The sequence below is a fragment of the Sycon ciliatum genome, chromosome 9, assembly GCF_964019385.1.
Source record: "Sycon ciliatum chromosome 9, ocSycCili1.1, whole genome shotgun sequence".
Lineage (NCBI taxonomy): Eukaryota > Metazoa > Porifera > Calcarea > Leucosolenida > Sycettidae > Sycon > Sycon ciliatum.
Genome location: NC_088651.1, coordinates 5,595,032 through 5,613,999, shown reverse-complemented (window position 1 = coordinate 5,613,999; position 18,968 = coordinate 5,595,032). Strand labels below are relative to the sequence as shown.

At 50.0% G+C, this 18,968-nt stretch overlaps 1 protein-coding gene and 11 non-coding genes across 12 annotated transcripts; all 12 read right to left on the bottom strand.

Annotated features, from left to right (window-relative positions):
• Positions 1 to 559: 559 nt before the first annotated feature.
• LOC135824521 (oxidized purine nucleoside triphosphate hydrolase-like) lies at positions 560 to 18,854 on the bottom strand. The gene is made up of 3 exons (XM_065337258.1): positions 18,358 to 18,854; positions 16,814 to 16,959; positions 560 to 1,700 (listed from the first exon to the last, which is right to left on the bottom strand). Exons 1-3 carry the CDS (start codon positions 18,507 to 18,509, stop codon positions 1,516 to 1,518), a joined length of 483 nt encoding a protein of 160 aa, XP_065193330.1. The 5' UTR covers positions 18,510 to 18,854; the 3' UTR covers positions 560 to 1,515.
• Trnal-aag (transfer RNA leucine (anticodon AAG)) lies at positions 1,942 to 2,023 on the bottom strand. Its single transcript has one exon. It is a non-coding gene; the product is annotated as a tRNA-Leu (tRNA).
• Trnav-aac (transfer RNA valine (anticodon AAC)) lies at positions 2,449 to 2,521 on the bottom strand. The gene has a single exon. It is a non-coding gene; the product is annotated as a tRNA-Val (tRNA).
• On the bottom strand, positions 3,504 to 3,585 carry Trnal-aag (transfer RNA leucine (anticodon AAG)). Its single transcript has one exon. It is a non-coding gene; the product is annotated as a tRNA-Leu (tRNA).
• Trnav-aac (transfer RNA valine (anticodon AAC)) lies at positions 4,138 to 4,210 on the bottom strand. The gene has a single exon. It is a non-coding gene; the product is annotated as a tRNA-Val (tRNA).
• On the bottom strand, positions 4,300 to 4,381 carry Trnal-aag (transfer RNA leucine (anticodon AAG)). Its single transcript has one exon. It is a non-coding gene; the product is annotated as a tRNA-Leu (tRNA).
• Positions 5,325 to 5,397, bottom strand: Trnav-aac (transfer RNA valine (anticodon AAC)). Its single transcript has one exon. It is a non-coding gene; the product is annotated as a tRNA-Val (tRNA).
• Trnal-aag (transfer RNA leucine (anticodon AAG)) lies at positions 5,477 to 5,558 on the bottom strand. Its single transcript has one exon. It is a non-coding gene; the product is annotated as a tRNA-Leu (tRNA).
• Positions 7,122 to 7,194, bottom strand: Trnav-aac (transfer RNA valine (anticodon AAC)). Its single transcript has one exon. It is a non-coding gene; the product is annotated as a tRNA-Val (tRNA).
• Trnal-aag (transfer RNA leucine (anticodon AAG)) lies at positions 7,276 to 7,357 on the bottom strand. The gene has a single exon. It is a non-coding gene; the product is annotated as a tRNA-Leu (tRNA).
• On the bottom strand, positions 15,695 to 15,767 carry Trnav-aac (transfer RNA valine (anticodon AAC)). Its single transcript has one exon. It is a non-coding gene; the product is annotated as a tRNA-Val (tRNA).
• Trnal-aag (transfer RNA leucine (anticodon AAG)) lies at positions 15,847 to 15,928 on the bottom strand. The gene has a single exon. It is a non-coding gene; the product is annotated as a tRNA-Leu (tRNA).
• Positions 18,855 to 18,968: the final 114 nt, after the last annotated feature.

Sequence of the window (18,968 nt, the reverse complement as noted above, 5' to 3'; positions counted from 1 at the left end):
GAGTATTTTTTTAAGTGTTCATTTATCTTCAATGCGGCTGTCAGTTGTCTTTTTCGGTTTTTATAATTCTACAGGATCATGGCAGTTTGCCACCCTACACAAGGAGCTAGAGCATCTCCAATGATGTAGGAGCAGCAAGTGTTCTGTAGCAGTCAGGGAGTCGTAAAATACCGGTATTTTACGACTCCCTGGTAGCAGTACATGCTTGTACTGTATTTCTCCGGTCGCACCTTTTTACACCAGTTGAGTATGACTTCCTACTTATGTCAATGTACGACAATTTGGTTCAGATCTGAAAATGGGTTGCGACTTATAATCGGGGAAACACGGTGGTGACGGTACTGTCAATTTCGCTATTTTCGTGACCATCACACATCACTTCACGAATATTTAATATTATAGCGCCGCAAACTGTCACATACCCGCCGAACAAGCCTACGCATGTGTGACCGAACACGGTACACGGAAGCATGTACATGCAGTTGTACGTGATGGCTGTAGTATTCATGCTTGAGACCGTTAAGCCTGCAGAGTAAGTTGTGATTATGGCTCACCATGCGAGTTTAAAATGACAGTAATCAACAATGTGGCATGCAACTAACAAAATCCGAGCTCAAGCAAGGATCAAGAGCGGCGAAAACAGTCATTTCATCACCGCACTTCACTATCATAGCAGCTCACTCCGATCTCACTGATGGATTGCCAAGGAAAAACCAGTAAACTAATGCAGTACTGGTCCAGCAGGGCAGCCACATTGCTCTCAAGATTCACCAAGGACCGTTGACTCAAGGGAACTCCTCAAAAAAGAAAAAGAAAAACCTATTAGTGAATTTCATTCGAATGCTGCCTTGCATAACTGCATGAATATGCTGGAATAGAGAGGTGATGGGAGTGGGATCTCAATCAGGTTACAAGATAGACTCTAGGCTGCAGTTGATGACAAGCACAGCAGTAAACTGAATGACAGGAAATACCCTTACACAGGAATATCTGAAAGGACTGCTTTCTGAGTTCCTCCTATTGGAGCTTTACCATCAGAATCATAAAGCACACACACACAATACACGCCAAGCGAGGCTCTGGGCAGCAGCTGAAAATTCTGTGTGCACACTGACTGCACAATGGGTCTGAACCAAACTGCAGTTCCAGCTCGCTGCACACACACACACACACACACACACACACACACACACACAGGCTGTCCGGATAACCTATCGTGTGAGGTTGGTGAATGCGAAGCACGCATCACCATCAGTGGCATCGCCATCACTTCATGATACTGCACCGTGTCCAGTCCACGTCGTGATATCAAACCCATGACATCACTACAGATTGATCATGAGTCATCGCCGTGGTATGACATCCCGCGGTAATATCATCAGCTAGATCACGACTCGTTACATCATGGAGACCATGCCGCGGACCGGTGGCTGCCATGTCTGGCTAATGAGTAACGGGTGGCAGCAGATCACACAGAGCAAGACCATCATACCACATACTACATAGCACAGTGTATCAGGCTGAAGCCGATGGCGATGTCAGCGTGAAGTCCTGCTTCAGTATCGTGTTCATGCCTTCAAACAGGAAATAGCCGTTGATGTGTTTACGCTCCGCCAGAACGCTGGGCAGCCAGAAGATGTCATCCGGCCACATGCCGTCGTAGGGGACTTCAGCCAGCGGAAACCACTGAGGTCGCATCTCTGATGAGCACAACATAGGCATAAAGACACGCACACACAAGTTTTGGAATCAAAATTGGCAAAAATAGGACAAAAATATGGCTGTTTCCACCCGGGATCGAACCGGGGACCTTTCGCGTGTTAACGAACGTGATAACCGCTATACTATGGAAAAATGACTGACATAATATAAATGACACCTTTGACAATTCTTTGCAGGATCTTGTGAGATACGTTACAAAAAGAAGAAAAAAATTAACACTGGCAGCGGTGGGATTCGAACCCACGCCTCCGGAGAGACTGGAGCCTTAATCCAGCGCCTTAGACCACTCGGCCACGCTACCTGCACATTTCACACATATGCAAGAACTAATGTAGTAATGAAATTAACTCCAGTCGCACACATTTCCGGGTGCAAATTGGTATGTGCTTGCAAAATGCTACCAAAAAATGAATTGTAGTGCTGTGCCAGGCTCGAGGCTGCCATAAATCGGTAGAAGTTGGTAGAGGTACAGTACTTCTGTACTTGTGTGCCCATGAGAGCTGGTTTCCATCAAATAAAATAATATCGTACATCGTACAGTGAGAATCGACGTTCTACCGAAATGGGTAAATCCTCGATCGTAAAACATCTACCGTCTTTTCTTTTCCCAACATCCGCTCTACTCTACTCTACTCTACTCTACTCTACTCTACTCTGCTAAGAAGACTAAAACAAACGCAGCCAAAGATACAATCATAGTTATTTTGGCAAAAAAAAAGAATGGGCTGTTTCCACCCGGGATCGAACCGGGGACCTTTCGCGTGTTAGGCGAACGTGATAACCGCTACACTATGGAAACATTGCTGATGTGTGGACACTTTCGACCGGTGCTTCCAAGCTATTAGGGAGGTTTAGTCCCACGTAATCCGTGGGTACTTTACGTGTGTGTACCACGTGATACTCAGTGACCCAAGTACAGACGTTTTCTGATTCACGACATACCGTGTATGGAGGCTCACCCACGTTCCGCCAGAACGTGGGTGAAAATCAGAATGGAGCGCATTTTGCGAGCTGTGAGGGTGCTCAGCTGAAGAAATTTCCGAAGCACGAAATCAAAATATTCGATGAGCTTCTTAGGCCCGGGTAGCTTCGTCTTTGGCCAGGTTTGGTGGGCCTTTCGCTTCATGCTTTTGTTTCTTCCGTGTGACTAAGGGCCGATTCCCACTACGGTACCGTGAGTGCCGTGCCGTGAGTACCCATGGTGATTTGCTCACGTGAGGGGCAGTTTTGGCGCGAGTTCATTCCGTGGCTCCTGCCGTACCGCGCCGTGGACATTCCGGTGCCGAGGGTCTCTGGGGGGTGGAAATGGCATGCCGTGGTATTCCGTGAGGTCGAATGCAGTGAGTAGTAGGTATTTTACTACTCCCTGAAAGGAAGTTTTTTCTTTCTTTTGTATTTGTGGTACGAAGTTTTTTCTTGGCTTTTGGCTTTTCGATTGGTTGATTCTTGAGCTTTGTCCAGTCATCTCCCCCGCTATTTTCCCTCAGGACCAAAGTCAGAAATTGATAAAAATGGTGATCCGGCCTGCCGACGGAATGCACGGAATGATTGGGCGCAGGTGTAAATCACTCTCAGCTTCAAGCTCGTACCGTGGGGTACACGTGACCTACCCAAATCGTCGGCACGGCACTCACGGTACCGTAGTGGGAATCGGCCCTAAACATAACATTGCAACGTGGATGCCCTTCATTCACTTTACGTGTATCACCCACGTACGCGTTTCCGTTACGTGGGAACTAAACCTATTGTGAACTCTTTGCGCAAAAATGAAAAAGCATGACTGGCAGCGGTGGGATTCGAACCCACGCCTCCGGAGAGACTGGAGCCTTAATCCAGCGCCTTAGACCACTCGGCCACGCTACCTGCACATTCCACATGAATGCCAAGGAGTCATCCATTGAGTCATGTTTGATTACGCACAATCCCGATCTTTCAAGACAATGTTACGAAGCACGCACCGTAGTGAAGGTCGAAATTAGAACACTTTCGTTGACATTACGTTAGTGGTGAAGATACCGATTGTTCCAGAGAACTGCTGGATTGCGGTGAGAGGGAAGATTATGTGCTTTACGGGATTGATCTACATTGTACTGCACATAGCACACTGAGCTGTGCCATATGTAGGGTATTGCATGGGCAACCACGGTTGGTTGAACGTTTCTCAAAAAAGGGGTACTATTTACCGGTGCTACTACTACAATGGCAGTTCGTACACGACCGATCGCAGGTTTATCCACCACAGGTCAAGGATACGGCTGATGATACGCATACAATGCGCATTGTATCATAAAACTAATGAAGTGAGCAGGAAAATTCTGTCAGGAGAGCACTGATAAAGGAGTTGCATACTTATTGTGTGCTCTTGGTATCAGCTGTTTGTGGCTTGTGGATCAAAATTGCCAAAAAAAACATGGCTGTTTCCACCCGGGATCGAACCGGGGACCTTTCGCGTGTTAGGCGAACGTGATAACCGCTACACTATGGAAACTTGACTGACATAGGAATACCTTGTTGGACAGTTATTTTGTCATCTTTGCAGGATCCGTTTACAAAAAAAACACAAAAAAACTTAACCACTGGCAGCGGTGGGATTCGAACCCACGCCTCCGGAGAGACTGGAGCCTTAATCCAGCGCCTTAGACCACTCGGCCACGCTACCTGCACGTTTCACACATATGCCAGGGGATCATCCATTGAGTACTGTGCGAGCGTAAACCGAGAATCCATTGCAACCTGGAATCCTTCACGGCATTCGCAGTGGGTGTGAAATAGCAAAAGTACGGTATAGCAGGAAATTTTCGGACAAAGTCAAATTTCGACCTTTCGTACGGATTATATTTTCGTACAGTGCTGCATGCTAAATGCACGTGTTCGCATGCGGTACGCATGTATAGTGCACATAACTTCACAGGAACAAATTTTAGTACGGAATTAATTTTAGTACAAAAGAGGCCGTGTACGAAATCGTGTGAAAATAAATTCCTGCTATACAGTAATCCGGCGCGAAACGTATAACTAGGGGTGAAGCAATTATACCGAATATTTGAGTGCTCGGAAAAATGTGGGCACAAGTTACGCGATCGAGTCCACCAACCAAATCAGATTTTGAACAGTCAGACGTGCACAATCTAGCATCACTTGTGCCCACATTTTTCCATGTTACAATTTTTCCCTTGGCTCACCATCTGAGTTCTTAATTCGAGGACTCGCTCGGTTTAAAAAAAATCATACTCGGAATTATATCAGAGCAGTTTCAGAGCAGCAGTCAGTAGATATTATGGTGCAGACTACTGGTACGTGGTGAATATTTGTTCACGAGTAGAGAGAGCCCAAATGACCCACCAGCCAATATACCCGAGAAAAAGACTGCCAATCGGTCCAATCAGGGTTGTATCACGTGATTTTTAATGCCCTTGATGTGCAATTTTTAGGAAGTGAAGAATACTCAAATATATTGTAAACTACCATCTACCGTCTTTTCTTTTTCCAACATCCGCTCTACTCTACTCTACTCTACTCTACCAAGAAGACAAAAACAAACGCAGCCAAAGCCTCGTATCAAGGTCGATACGTAGTCATTTCAATGGCAAAAAAAGATCGGCTGTTTCCACCCGGGATCGAACCGGGGACCTTTCGCGTGTTAGGCGAACGTGATAACCGCTACACTATGGAAACATTGCTGATGTGTGAACACTTTCGACCGGTTCTTGTAAGCTATTGTGAACTCTTTGCGCAAAAATGAAAAAAACAACACTGGCAGCGGTGGGATTCGAACCCACGCCTCCGGAGAGACTGGAGCCTTAATCCAGCGGCTTAGACCACTCGGCCACGCTACCTGCACATTTTACATGTATATGCCAGGGGATCATGCATAGGGCATGTGCACAACACAGTCTTTCGAGAAAAGGTGACAAAGCATGCTCTGTACGCGCAGTGAAGGTCGAAATCAGAACACTTTCATTAATAGTACCCAATGCTGTAGACAGCAAGCTGTTTCGGCCATATACTGATATAGGCCTCATCAGGACAACTACGAGCTCTAAAAGTAAGCCGAGCTACCGGCCATGGTGCAAAGGTGGCGCCCTAGACATTTTAAGATAACTCGTTGCTCTGGCGCCAGAGTGCTCTAAATACACTTTCGTTAATACAGTCGTCCCTCTCTAATCCAGCACTTGTTTATCCAGCACCCTTGCAAACCAGCACACTTTCTGGCAAAACGGATTTTTTCAGTTCATTTTCTACGCTTTAATCCGGCACTTGAATTCCGCCTCCAGCAGCGATTTTCTGCAACAAATCACTCAAACTGTACATAATTCGATTTTCTAATCCAGCAGTTGTACATCGCATACCGTCAGGGAGCATTGTAACATACACAACACATGTAACATACAGTTGGGAATATTCTATGCCAGTGCATAGGATATTATGTTGAAAACATGCATTCCACAAAGTACTGTGATTGACACAGAAAATCCCTACGTTTTGACGTACAACACAAACATGTATGTTAACAGGTGGGCCGGGTTGGAGGGCAGGATTTGATAATCCAGCACCCTTGTTTATCCAGCAGAAAATGCCGTTGCAGAAGGTGCCGGATTAGAGAGGGACGACTGCATAACTGTAGCGGTGTGTGTTCAGACTCTGTTGATACGGCTGAAAGATAATCTGGAACTGTTGGATTGCGGTGAGCCGAGGGAAGATCATTTTCGTGTGCCTTTTCGGATCGAGTCTAGATAGGACTGGGCATGGAACTGTGCCAGATGAAGCAGGGAGTAGTAAAATACTGGTATTTTACTACTGGTATTTTACTACTACCTGATAAGTAGGGTATTTCGTGGGCAACCACAGTCAAAGGGGCATACATTATGCGCCAATCCCTTGCAATTGGTGACAACGATAAACAAAAAGTAAGGATAATGTTTTTCCGCAACAGCTTCAAAATTATGTCGGCGAACAGGGTACAAGTAGAACTATTCTTCAGCATGATTTGCTATGGGTACCGGGTGTGGGCAAGAGTACATGAAGCCACGCAAGAGTGTGCAACTCCCACATACAGCGCTGTCCAGCCAGAACATCAGGTTGACGTTGTCTTTACGATGTCATGCTCCTGGCACGAGTGACTTACAGCATTTGTACTGGGTGTCAACGCATCACACCTGTTTCCTTGCTCTACGATGGCGGTTTGTGGAGGAAAACACAGAGGTTTGTCCAGCACAGGTTAAGGATATGGCTGATGATACGTCTACAATGCGTATCGCATCATAAAACTAATGTCACATCAACTGGAAAATTCTGTCAGCAAAGCACTGATAAAGGAGTTGCATACTATTGGGGCATTATGTGTGCTCTTGGTATCAGCTGTTTGTGGCTTGTGGATCAAAATTGCCAAAAAATATGGCTGTTTCCACCCGGGATCGAACCGGGGACCTTTCGCGTGTTAGGCGAACGTGATAACCGCTACACTATGGAAACTTAACTGACATCGGAACACCTTGTTGGACAGTTATTTGTCATCTTTGCGGGATCCGTTACAAAAAGCAAAAAAACTAACACTGGCAGCGGTGGGATTCGAACCCACGCCTCCGGAGAGACTGGAGCCTTAATCCAGCGCCTTAGACCACTCGGCCACGCTACCTGCACATACAACAAGGCTGCCAGCAGGTCATGCATTGACTAAGATGGCCGGACTAATTTCTATTAGTCCACGTTGAATACAAACAAGAATGGAGCCGTAACCCAGCGCCTTAGACCACTCGGCTACGCTACATGTGCGCCGTCGAAATACTTAAGTAGCAGGGATCATTCATTGGGCACGTTCGACACACACACACACTGTCAATAAGTAAAATTTCGACACCGACCCAAAACGCCGAAATTAAATCGCCGATGAAATTATTCACATCAGCTTTGGTGATGTGCTAACGTTACCCCGTGCCGAAAATCAACCGCTGCCGAAATGTGGGAAATCGTGAAATGCCTAAATTTCGTATGTTTACAGTACAGTAAGACCTGGTGTAAGCGACCTCTGGGTATGTATGTACGTATGTATATTTCTTATTTGAATTCGCAAGTACACACGGGCTACAAGCCCAATTACATGGAAGGGTTTAGCGACCACCTGCTCTAAACGATCGTTTTTCCATGCACCGACAGTTCTACACAGACACTGTGTGACCTGGTTCTAAAGACCACCTGGCTGACCGCTTTTGCTTGCACCGTGGGGTGGTCACTTAAACCAGCTTTTACTGTATATGTATGACAAATCACATTGAACAGCACTATGGGTTGCGCTGGGCTGCATTCAACGTCACATTGAACAGCACTATGGGTTGCGCTGGGCTGCATTCAACGTCACATTGAACAGCACTATGGGTTGTGCTGGGCTGCATTCAACGTCACATTGAACAGCACTATGGGTTGCGCTGGGCTGCATTCAACGTCACATTGAACAGCACTATGGGTTGCGCTGGGCTGCATTCAACGTCACATTGAACAGCACTATGGGTTGCGCTGGGCTGCATTCAACGTCACATTGAACAGCACTATGGGTTGCGCTGGGCTGCATTCAACGTCACATTGAACAGCACTATGGGTTGTGCTGGGCTGCATTCAACGTCACATTGAACAGCACTATGGGTTGTGCTGGGCTGCATTCAACGTCACATTGAACAGCACTATGGGTTGTGCTGGGCTGCATTCAACGTCACATTGAACAGCACTATGGGTTGTGCTGGGCTGCATTCAACGTCACATTGAACAGCACTATGGGTTGCGCTGGGCTGCATTCAACGTCACATTGAACAGCACTATGGGTTGTGCTGGGCTGCATTCAACGTCACATTGAACAGCACTATGGGTTGCGCTGGGCTGCATTCAACGTCACATTGAACAGCACTATGGGTTGCGCTGGGCTGCATTCAACGTCGCATTGGACATTGCCAGGAACCATGGAATCCAATTCAGTTGACTCTGACCCCGTACTGAGTACAGGGGTAACTGTACTGAGTACAGGGGTAACTGTACTGAGTACAGGGGTAACTGTACTGAGTACAGGGGTAACTGGCCTGTACTGAGTACAGGGGTAACTGTACTGAGTACAGGGGTAACTGTACTGAGTACAGGGGTAACTGTACTGAGTACAGGGGTAACTGTACTGAGTACAGGGGTAACTGTACTGAGTACAGGGGTGACTGTACTGAGTACAGGGGTGACTGTACTGAGTACAGGGGTAACCATGGTAACTGTACTGAGTACAGGGGTAACCATGGTAACTGTACTGAGTACAGGGGTAACCATGGTAACTGTACTGAGTACAGGGGTAACCATGGTAACTGTACTGAGTACAGGGGTAACTGGCAGTACCAGAATTAAAAGTACACACACAGTCAACCTGGCGACAATCGATTGTGAATGTTGTACACTACCGGGGATTCCCCTAGCACAGTCAGACCTCACTCAATCGCATATACAGTCAGACCTCGCTTATCCCGTCCTCTTTTATCCGTATCCCTCGCCAACCGGAAGAAGATCGTGGGTTACCGATTTACAGCATATGCCCTGCATACATACAGTATGTGTGTTCGATTATCCGGTTTCCTCGCCTACCCGGATACTTTTGTGGAAAACGGATGTGTGCGGTTAAGCGAGGTTTGACTGTATCAGTTTCCCACAAAAATATCCGGATAGGCGAGGGAACCGGATCACTGAACACCGGTTATGTTGGATGCATCACGTATGCTGTGCATCTGTAACCAGCTATTTTCTTCCGGATGGCGAGGGATCCGCATAAAAGAGGACCGGAAAAGCGAGGTCTGACTGTACACCATCCCGACACCAAAAGTACATAACCCTCAAGAGTGTGCAAATGCCGCATACAGTGCTGTCCCGGCAGAATTTCTCAAGTCAACGTCACTTTTACGATGCAATGCTCCTCGCACGGGTAATATACGGTGGTGGAACTTTCGTGGACATGGAAATCCGGTCGCACGTCTAGCGGCCCCAGAGGGTTGAAATCAACCCGGGTCAAGAAAATCGTACTAACGTACTTCTGTGCGTATCTCGCGCCAGGTTTGAACAGATGTGAACAGCACTGCACATGCAAATTTCGCGCGAACGGATTCACGTGATCATACAGGACTATAGAAGTGGACTTTTGGCGGCATATCATTATTTGACCCGGGTCAACTGTCTTCATGTAATCGCTCACCTAATTGCACTGCAGAGGCTCCGCTTCATGTAACACTGTAGTGGCCCCTTCGTTTTCTCTGCAAACCCGCTAGAAATACCAGAATTTTTTAACGCCAAACACCATAGCAACCACTGCCCTGGATAACCCCTGTGCCACTGCCTGCCTCCATTGGCCTTGTTTTCTCTGCAAGTAAAGAGTGGTTTGCAAGTTTTTCTCTCTCTTCGTAGGTGACTTTGACGTGTCTTTTCCTTTTGTGATTCAGTTTCCCTTAGCGTAGCTTTCACGACGATGGACCCTTCGGATTTTATTTCGTTGTTGGCTCACCCTGAGGTGCGTTTGGCTTTACAAGCTGCATCCGCCCCCACCGGCGGGATACAAAATGGTCCCTCCGCCCCAACCAGCGGAATACAAGTCGGTCCCTCCGCCCCTACCAGCGGAATACAAAATGGTCCATCCGCCTCTGCCAGCGGCATACAAAATGGTCCACCCGCTCACTCCGGCGGTATACAAACAGGTCCTTCCGCCACTGCCGGCGGCTCACAAATTGGCACACAGCAGACACCACCTCCGAGACCCTCAGGGCTTGAGTCACACAGGGTTGCCACTGAGAGCCCCCGGGCCTCAGATGACGAATCTGTAGGTTACAGTGGCCATGCACGGTTTGCTAGGGACAAATCCCCAGGTTTGAACGTCCTTGTTTCCGACAATGAGTTCGGCCACGGTCGTTCCCGTTCTCGATCGCCATTTTCCCATCAAAAACACCGTCGGGGACTGGAAAAGGCCAGGCCGCGAGCAGGCAGTCCGCGCATGCGCCCTCAACGGGACTTCCGCATAAGGCCCCGCTCGCAGAGCTTGGGGTATCGTGACCGATCCCCCACGGCTTCACCGGAACCCCATAATAGGGCTCCCTCTGTACGAGGGCATGGAACCGGGACTGGGGATCGATCTCAACGACGACGTCGTCGTTCGTCGAGTGAGTCCGGGTCGGGACCCGGCGATGTCGTCCACTCCCGGGCCTTGGCCGGGGGAGCTAGGCGGAGAGTTTCCATCTCTCCTCGTCGTCGACGCTCCCGGTCCTCATCCACGGACTCCGGATCTAGTAGTCGGTCATGCTCCTCGTACGAGGATTTCTCCTCTAGTGGGACGGACTCCTCACCTGACCGTGACCATGGAGACGAGGTATTTGACCCGTCGCGCTTAGGGGCAAAGGACTCTTGGCACCCACCAGCGCATATTGCGGCATTCCTCCGGGCTAACGCCCGGCGGTCTCTCACCTCCAAGCAGAAGGCAGAATTGAAAAAACTCTGCCCATTTCCGGAGGTGGAGGAGGCTCAGTGTCCTCGCCTGGATAATTTTGTCCGCGACCTCCCGTCGCTGGGCTTTGGCCGGAAGACCGATAAAGCCATGGCGGCAGTGCAAACTAGGGTATGTGCCGCGTTTGCGCCCGTTTCGGCGGCTTGGGCCGCAGTGGATGCTGGGCGACCAACCAAGGAGATCACGCAGCTCCTGCAGGTCGCAGTGTCTTTGGTGGGTGATGCCGCTAATAGCATCTCGGTCATGCGGCGGCAAAGACTGACGGGGCAGCTCCCCAACAAGTGCCCGTCCAGCCTCCTCCGGGAAATGGCCCCGTCTGGGAACTTGTTGTTCGGCGAGGATTTTACCAGACAATACAAGAAGCGGACTCAAGAAATTGACGCTTTTCGCCGCTCGTCTGGCTCGTCCAAGCCGAAGCCGGCATACAAGGATAGTCGGCCTTCCAACTTCAGAGGCCATAATTATTACCCAGCAAGTGCTGGTGGGCGTCGTGGGGGCCACCGCTCATTTCCCCGCCATGACAACCATAGGCGAGAGGGTCATTTTTCCGCCACTGCCAGTTCAAAAAACGGGCGTGGAGGCAATCGGCCCTTTCGGGGGCGCGGTCAGGGTCATTGATGACCCTGCCGGTGGATGGTTCGCGTTCCCAGCTCAACGTACATCTTCGCGGCCATCCAAGTCCACCCCACAACGAGCTGGCGCGCGCTCCGCTCGTGCCCCCGCTCCCCCAAATTCCGGTCGCTGGGCGTTTGAGGCATTTTGTGCAAGCCTGGTCGGCAATCACGTCCGACCCGTGGGTCTTGGATGCGGTGCGGGGCCTGAAGCTGGATCTCGTGGCCGATCCCGCACAAAGCACGGAGCCCAGGGAATTATCTCTGGAGGAGGACAGAGCGCTCGCTGTGCGGCTCGAAGTGGACGAATTGATGCTGAAAGGGGCCGTCACTCGAGTGCAGGAGTGTCCTCATCAATTCGTCAGCCAGATTTTCACCATTCCAAAGAAGGATTCCGGCAAGGAACGTCCCGTGGTGAATTTGAAAGCGCTGAACGGGTTCGTGCGCTACGAGCACTTCAAGATGGAAGGATTGAAGCTGCTGCCCGATCTCCTTCAGCCCGACGACTGGCTGGTGAAATTGGACCTGAAGGATGCTTACTTCGTGGTGCCAATCCACCACGATTTCAGGAGACTGCTCCGATTTCGGTGGTCAGGTCAGCTGTTCCAATTTCAGTGCTTGCCTTTCGGCCTGAGCAGCGCGCCAAGGGTGTTCACCAAGCTCATGAAGGTTCCGATGGCGATTCTGCGCAGCCAAGGTGTGCGCCTGATTATCTATCTGGACGACCTGCTGATTATGGCATCGTCGGCGGCGGAAGCACTGGAGCACTTGCGCCGGGCAATTCAGTTGTTACATCAACTGGGATTTCTCATCAACTTCAAGAAGTCGGTGTTGACTCCTGCCCAGAACATCTCATTCTTGGGCTTCGAAGTGGACTCTCGTGCCATGGAGATGCGGGTGCCTCCGGAGAAGATCCGGAAGCTTCGCCAGGAGTGCACCAAGCTTCTGCTGCAGCCACGGGTGACTGTTCGCACGTTAGCCTGTCTGTTGGGGCGCTTGACATCCCTTTCTCCGGGTCTGCTAACAGCGCCGCTCCGTTACCGGCATCTGCAGGAGCTCAAGATCCTAGCTCTTCGCGAGTCCCAGTCTTACGAGGCGACCGTCCAGTGGACACCCGACGCCAGGCTGGATTTACAGTGGTGGAAAGAGCGACTGTCCGACTGCAACGGGAAGTCATTGGTTCGCCCACCCTGCAATCTGGTGGTGTTCTCGGATGCGTCCCTCGATGGCTGGGGAGCAGTGTGCAGGGATCAACAGGTGGGCGGCCGGTGGACTCGGGCAGAGCGTTCCATGCACATCAATGCCCTCGAGTTGACAGCGGCGTTTCTGGCACTTCAGGCCTTCCACCGGGTGGCGTTGGACCGTCCGCTTCATGTTCGCCTGTTTGTGGACAATACCACTTGCCAGGCTTACCTCAACAAGATGGGCGGCACACATGCCCCGCACTTGTCCCAGCTGGCCTGCCAGGTGTGGGAGTGGTGTCTGGAACGTGGCATCACAGTTCAAGCCGAGTACATACCGTCGGCGGAGAACCCGGCCGATGCCCCGTCCCGTCAGGGGATCGATTCGAGCGACTGGATGCTCGATCCAGTAGTGTTCCGGGGCCTTTGCCAACACTTCCAGGTGCAGCCGGCGATCGACCTGTTTGCGTCACGGACCAATGCCCAGTTGGACAGCTTTGTGTCCTGGGGGCCTCAACCCGGAGCACTGGATGTGGATGCTCTTGCCATATCATGGGCCGATCAATGCCTGTATGCGTTTCCACCCTTTGCTCTCTTGCCGAGGGTTCTGCACAAAGTGCGCCAGTCCCCGGGGTGCAGAGTGTTGCTGGTGGCACCAGTGTGGGATGCGCAGCCATGGTATCCGCTCCTGCTCCATCTTCTGGTAGCATGTCCAGTTCTATTACCGGGCCATCCAGCGCTCCTCACCTCACCGCTGGATCAACCTCATCCCATGGTGCTGGGCGGTCATCTCCAACTAGCCGGCTGGCTCATCTCTCCCGATCCTATGCGGCGGCAGGCCTTTCATCAGGCACTATTGCCCTCATCCTGGGATCATGGCGGGACTCCACCAACTCGGCCTATTCGTCAGCATGGACAGCTTGGCACAGTTGGTGTTCTGAACGGCGGATTGATTCCTTTCAGCCGCCTGTGTCACAAGTATTGCAGTTTCTAACTGATATGTTTGCCGTGGGCCGAAGTTACCGCACGTTGAATGTGTATCGTTCTGCCCTGTCCTCCACTTTGCCAGGCTTAGATGGTGCGCCAGTTGGCCAACATCCCCTGGTGGTTCGGCTTATGCGTGGCGTCTTCCAACAGCGTCCTCCACAACCCCGGTATTCCCATACTTGGAAAGTTTCCGATGTCTTGGGTTGGATGGGTGGTCTGGGTGACAATTCTACCCTCTCTCTACGCCTGCTTTCAATAAAGCTGGCTCTGCTCATGGCGCTGACTGGCGCCAAGCGCTCTTCTGATTTGCATCGTTTGGATTTCCATTCCCATGTTACTGAGGGTGATGGGTCTCTCCGTGTGACGTATGCCTCCATGCCTAAGCAGCGTCGGCCTGGTTGCCGAGGGGATGCGTCCCTTCCCACCGTGGTGTGGCCTGTCTTCGACAGCACGCCACACTTGTGCGTATCAAGCTGCTTCCAGGAGTATGTCAGGCGCACAGCTCCTCACCGTCAGACTGCTCATCCGCAGATTTTCCTCAGCCTGCGGCAGCCTTTCAAGCCGGTGACATCGTCCTCTATAGCCAGGTGGATAAAGGATGGTATGACTGCGGCCGGAGTGGACACAGCGATATTCTCAGCCCATTCGTTGCGTGGGGCTGCTACATCGGTCGCGCATGCCGGTGGGGTATCCTTAGCGGATATCTTGCACCAAGCCGATTGGTCATCAGCATCTACCTTTCGGCGTTTCTATCTGTTGCCAGTGGACGCGAGCCCTGCACGGACAGCGGCAGATCAGTTCACGGCCACGGTTCTTCGACGGACTTAGCTATGTCCGGTTCCTGGACTATGAGTTGGATTTGCAAATACTAACTCGCAAGTACTCACGTTGTACATGTAATTCTGGACTCTTATCTAGTCTTGTTCTAGTGCATGACGACATGATGGGTTGTCAACCCATTTTTCCTCTCTTTTGGCTTCTCTTGCCTGTACTCCCATTCGGTCTATTTCGGATGGTATTCTGACCTTGGACACTACATGTATAGTGGTTTTTCTAGCCAGGTACTTATTCCTGTTTTCCACTGGTCTTGGCCTGCGGTGATGTAATGTTCGTCACCATTTCGCTTCACGTTGCTTGTGGGCGGTTTTTTACTGCGACAAATAGCTACAGTGTTACATGAAGCGGAGCCTCTGCAGTGCAATTGTGGATTATACAAGAAACCATAGGTTTTGATGTATAATCCTAATTGCATAAGGAGGTGAAGCGAAATGTAACACTGTAGTCCCTCCCGGCCCATCCCCACTGGGGCGTGCTCAGGATTTACAGAGCAGTTCAAACAAGGCCAATGGAGGCAGGCAGTGGCACAGGGGTTATCCAGGGCAGTGGTTGCTATGGTGTTTGGCGTTAAAAATTCTGGTATTTCTAGCGGGTTTGCAGAGAAAACGAAGGGGCCACTACAGTGTTACATTTCGCTTCACCTCCTTATGCAATTAGGATTATACATCAAAACCTATGGTTTCTTGTATAATCCACAATTGTCTATCGTACAGACTTTCAACCCGGGGTGAACTCGACACGGGTTGAAATTTCTCATGTAAGCACAACCTTATTTATCTCTACTCTTTTTGACACTGGTCCAATGCATGTGAGGGGAACAGGCTTGGCCAACAAAATCTGGCAAAAAATCTGGCTGTTTCCACCCGGGATCGAACCGGGGACCTTTCGCGTGTTAGGCGAACGTGATAACCGCTACACTATGGAAACATTGCTGATGTGTGAACACTTTCGACCGGTTCTTGTAAGCTATTGTGAACTCTTTGTGCAAAAATGAAAAAAACAACACTGGCAGCGGTGGGATTCGAACCCACGCCTCCGGAGAGACTGGAGCCTTAATCCAGCGCCTTAGACCACTCGGCCACGCTACCTGCACATTCCACATGAATGCCAAGAAGTCATCCATTGGTCAAGTAGGTCAAGCTGGTCAGCTGAAATGGAAAACTGGCATGCAGTCAACAGAGAGGTTCTGCAAAACGAAAATGTGTACAAACTTTCGCTCTACGTCACGAAGTGAGGAACGTAGCACGAACTTTCGCAACTTTGGACGTGAAACTTGCAGGGAACGCGAAATGAACTTTCGCAGGAAGTTTCGTGAGATCGGATCATGGCGTACGTGCACTTGGCGCATGCCAACTACGAAAATGTGCAGAACACAAAGTTCGTGCGAAAATTCGTACACATTTTCGAAAGGCCTGTCGCGAAAGTTCGAATTATCGTTGTGCAGAACCTCTCTAACATATTAAGAACGACTACCAATCTGTTCTCTGGTATCTTGTTCGCAATAACATGAGTCCTTCTTATCCACATGTTATACCCAGTGAATACACTATCTTGAATCCAGCGAATACACAGTGATTTATCCGATAGGGTGATAAATACTGGTTCTTCAAAAGCGAACGTTTGTCAGTAATTATCACTTTGTTGTACTTATAGGGTCTCGAAATCCGGAAAAGAAACGTTTTCCGTTCTTCTGGGCCACCGTTAGTACGACGGGCCGCTGCCCCCCACCCCCCTTGCACCAGATGAGGGTAGGGCCCTTGATCCTGTACACGTACGGGACATTTTCGGGATGGGAAAATGCCACTACCCCATGGGCACTTATCCGTCTCCTGTATGTCTCGAGCACCCCCGCACAAGTAACAGTTCCATTCAACATCATGGCATCGCGGCTGTGTGTATGAACTCCAGGAATTGAAGAGATTTTCGTCGTTGCCACTACACCCAAATGGAACTCATCAGAATTGTGCCCTCACCTTCTGTTTCTTCTGGCTGACTCGTGTAGGAGTCGACGCGGAACACGTGCACTTCCATGATAACTGGCTCGCCGACAAACTCGAACAGGATCACGCCAACAGCCTCGATCTGCTCGGCCTTGACAAGGGATTCCTCCTCGAGCTCCCTGTCACAAAACACAGAGACGATGGACACAGTACAGAAGTACACTCATACTTTGTTTATCCGGGTGGTCTGGGACCGGGCACTACCCGTAAATCCGAATCACATACATTATGATGGGAAAGGCCATAGACATGGCATGTGACATCACTATTAAATTTCTACAAAGAGTGACAAAAGAGTAGTAATATTTCCACTGACACTCACCGAAAGGGCGCACGGTAGATACCGCCCAGCAGCCCCTGGAGTTTCTTTGCATGAACTCTGGGCAGAACATCGTCTGTGCGATACGTGAATCCCAAGGATACGAGTATGCACACTTAAATCGCTGCGTTTTACTCCCATCATTGGGATTTCAACTGGTCCGGCCAAATTTTAATGCGATACTCAGGCGAGTGCCCCGTATGGGTTCCTGGGTGCCCGGCAAGAGTACATAACCCCCCAGAGTGTGCAACTCCCACATACCCTGCTGTCCCGACAGAATTTCAAGTTGACGTCATTATTTATGACGCAATGCTCCTTGCACCAGTGATTTACAACATGTGTACGGGTGTCAACGCATCACACGTTTTTCTTTGCAATAATTTGTACAGGATCGATCTGCTTCGGTCAACCACAGGTTCCGGATTCGTCTGGTAATCCGTGTACAGTGCGCATTGCATCATCAAAATGACGTCAACTTGAAATTCTGTCGGGACAGCACCCATAGTGGAGTTGCACACTCTGGGGGGTTATGTACTCTTGGTGCCCGGAACCCCCCCTTTTTTCCGCTCAAAATGCAGGATTTTGCTTCATTTTTTGAAAAATTTCCCGGGGGACGCCCGGAACCCCCCCTTGAAGGTCACCGGCGCACGCGCCTGATACTTTATGGTGGTAGCGTTCCTACGGATGCGGAAAGCTTGGTCTCTACAGCCGAGAATTTTTGATCGGAAATGAACATTATTGACGAAAAATCCGTCTTGCACGAATAGGGTGGGTCAGCTTTTTTCGAGATAGGGTCTGGACATGGCCAGGCTGAGTGCTACGGCCAGATTCCAGCTCCCAGTTATGATAGGCAGGCGCGTGCCCCGTATGGGTTCTTGGGTGCCCGGAACCCCCCCTTTTTTCGCTCAAAATGCAGGATTTTGCTTCATGTTTTGAAAACTCCCCCCCCCCCCCCCCCCCGGGAGCCCCCGGAACCCCCCCCTCCTTGAAGGGCACCGGCGCACGCGCCTGATAGGTGTATGTTATCCAAGGGGAAGTGTGCTGCATGTAAACAATAATAACCTTATGTCACCTTGCTGCATGTGCTAGTGCTGGACAAAAAAAACCGTCTGTTGTTCCGAGGTCAGTGCAACGTGTGCTGCAAGCTGACGCATGCACGCATGCAATGTGCTGTGTACTACTAGTACGCGCTTCTTACCTCTTTGCGCCTTCCATGATGGTCTCCTGTGGCTCCACTTTGCCACCGAATCCATTCCAGCGACCCACACCGAATCCACGCTTCTTCATACCCAGAAGCACTTTGCCATCCTCCACAACGAACACAAGCGTGTAGATTTTGTTGTTTCCCATCCTTAGACTGAGGAAAGGCAATGGGCGCTGCAAATACAGAGTGGAAATGTAGAGATGAGGGAGCGTTGGCGTTACAGGAGAACCTTTTTTCTTGAATGATAATGTTCACGACTGTTCACTGTGATGGTTGTGGACTTGATATTTTTATACTGCGTTTATATTTCGAAAAATTTACATGTATATGTCAGCCGACAAATAATTCGCTGAGTGGATTGCACACCAAGATGCAATCGGTCACCAGGTGTGCGCCATACAACAGAAACGCACGCAGAGAAGCTCCGTTTGCGCGGTGCAGATCGTCAACTAAGCATACAGTTGTAGTTTATTATAAAGAACCCAAACATCAACAAGTAGGAACCCAACTAACCAAGTCAAAACGACAAAAGAGAGAGAGAAGAGCATCTGGTTTGCGCCACGTGTACGTGCACGTGGACGTTGATTCCCGCGGAGAAAACAAAA

Bases quoted from the DNA above. Each gene is read 5' to 3' on its own strand.
- LOC135824521 (XM_065337258.1), bottom strand. From the start codon at position 18,509: ATGGGAAACAACAAAATCTACACGCTTGTGTTCGTTGTGGAGGATGGC. The intron at 16,960-18,357 runs GTAAGAAGCGCG...GTTTTGTGACAG, and splicing joins ATCATGGAAGGCGCAAAGAG to GGAGCTCGAGGAGGAATCCC. The intron at 1,701-16,813 runs GTGAGGGCACAA...TGTGCTCATCAG, and splicing joins TCAGCCAGAAGAAACAGAAG to AGATGCGACCTCAGTGGTTT.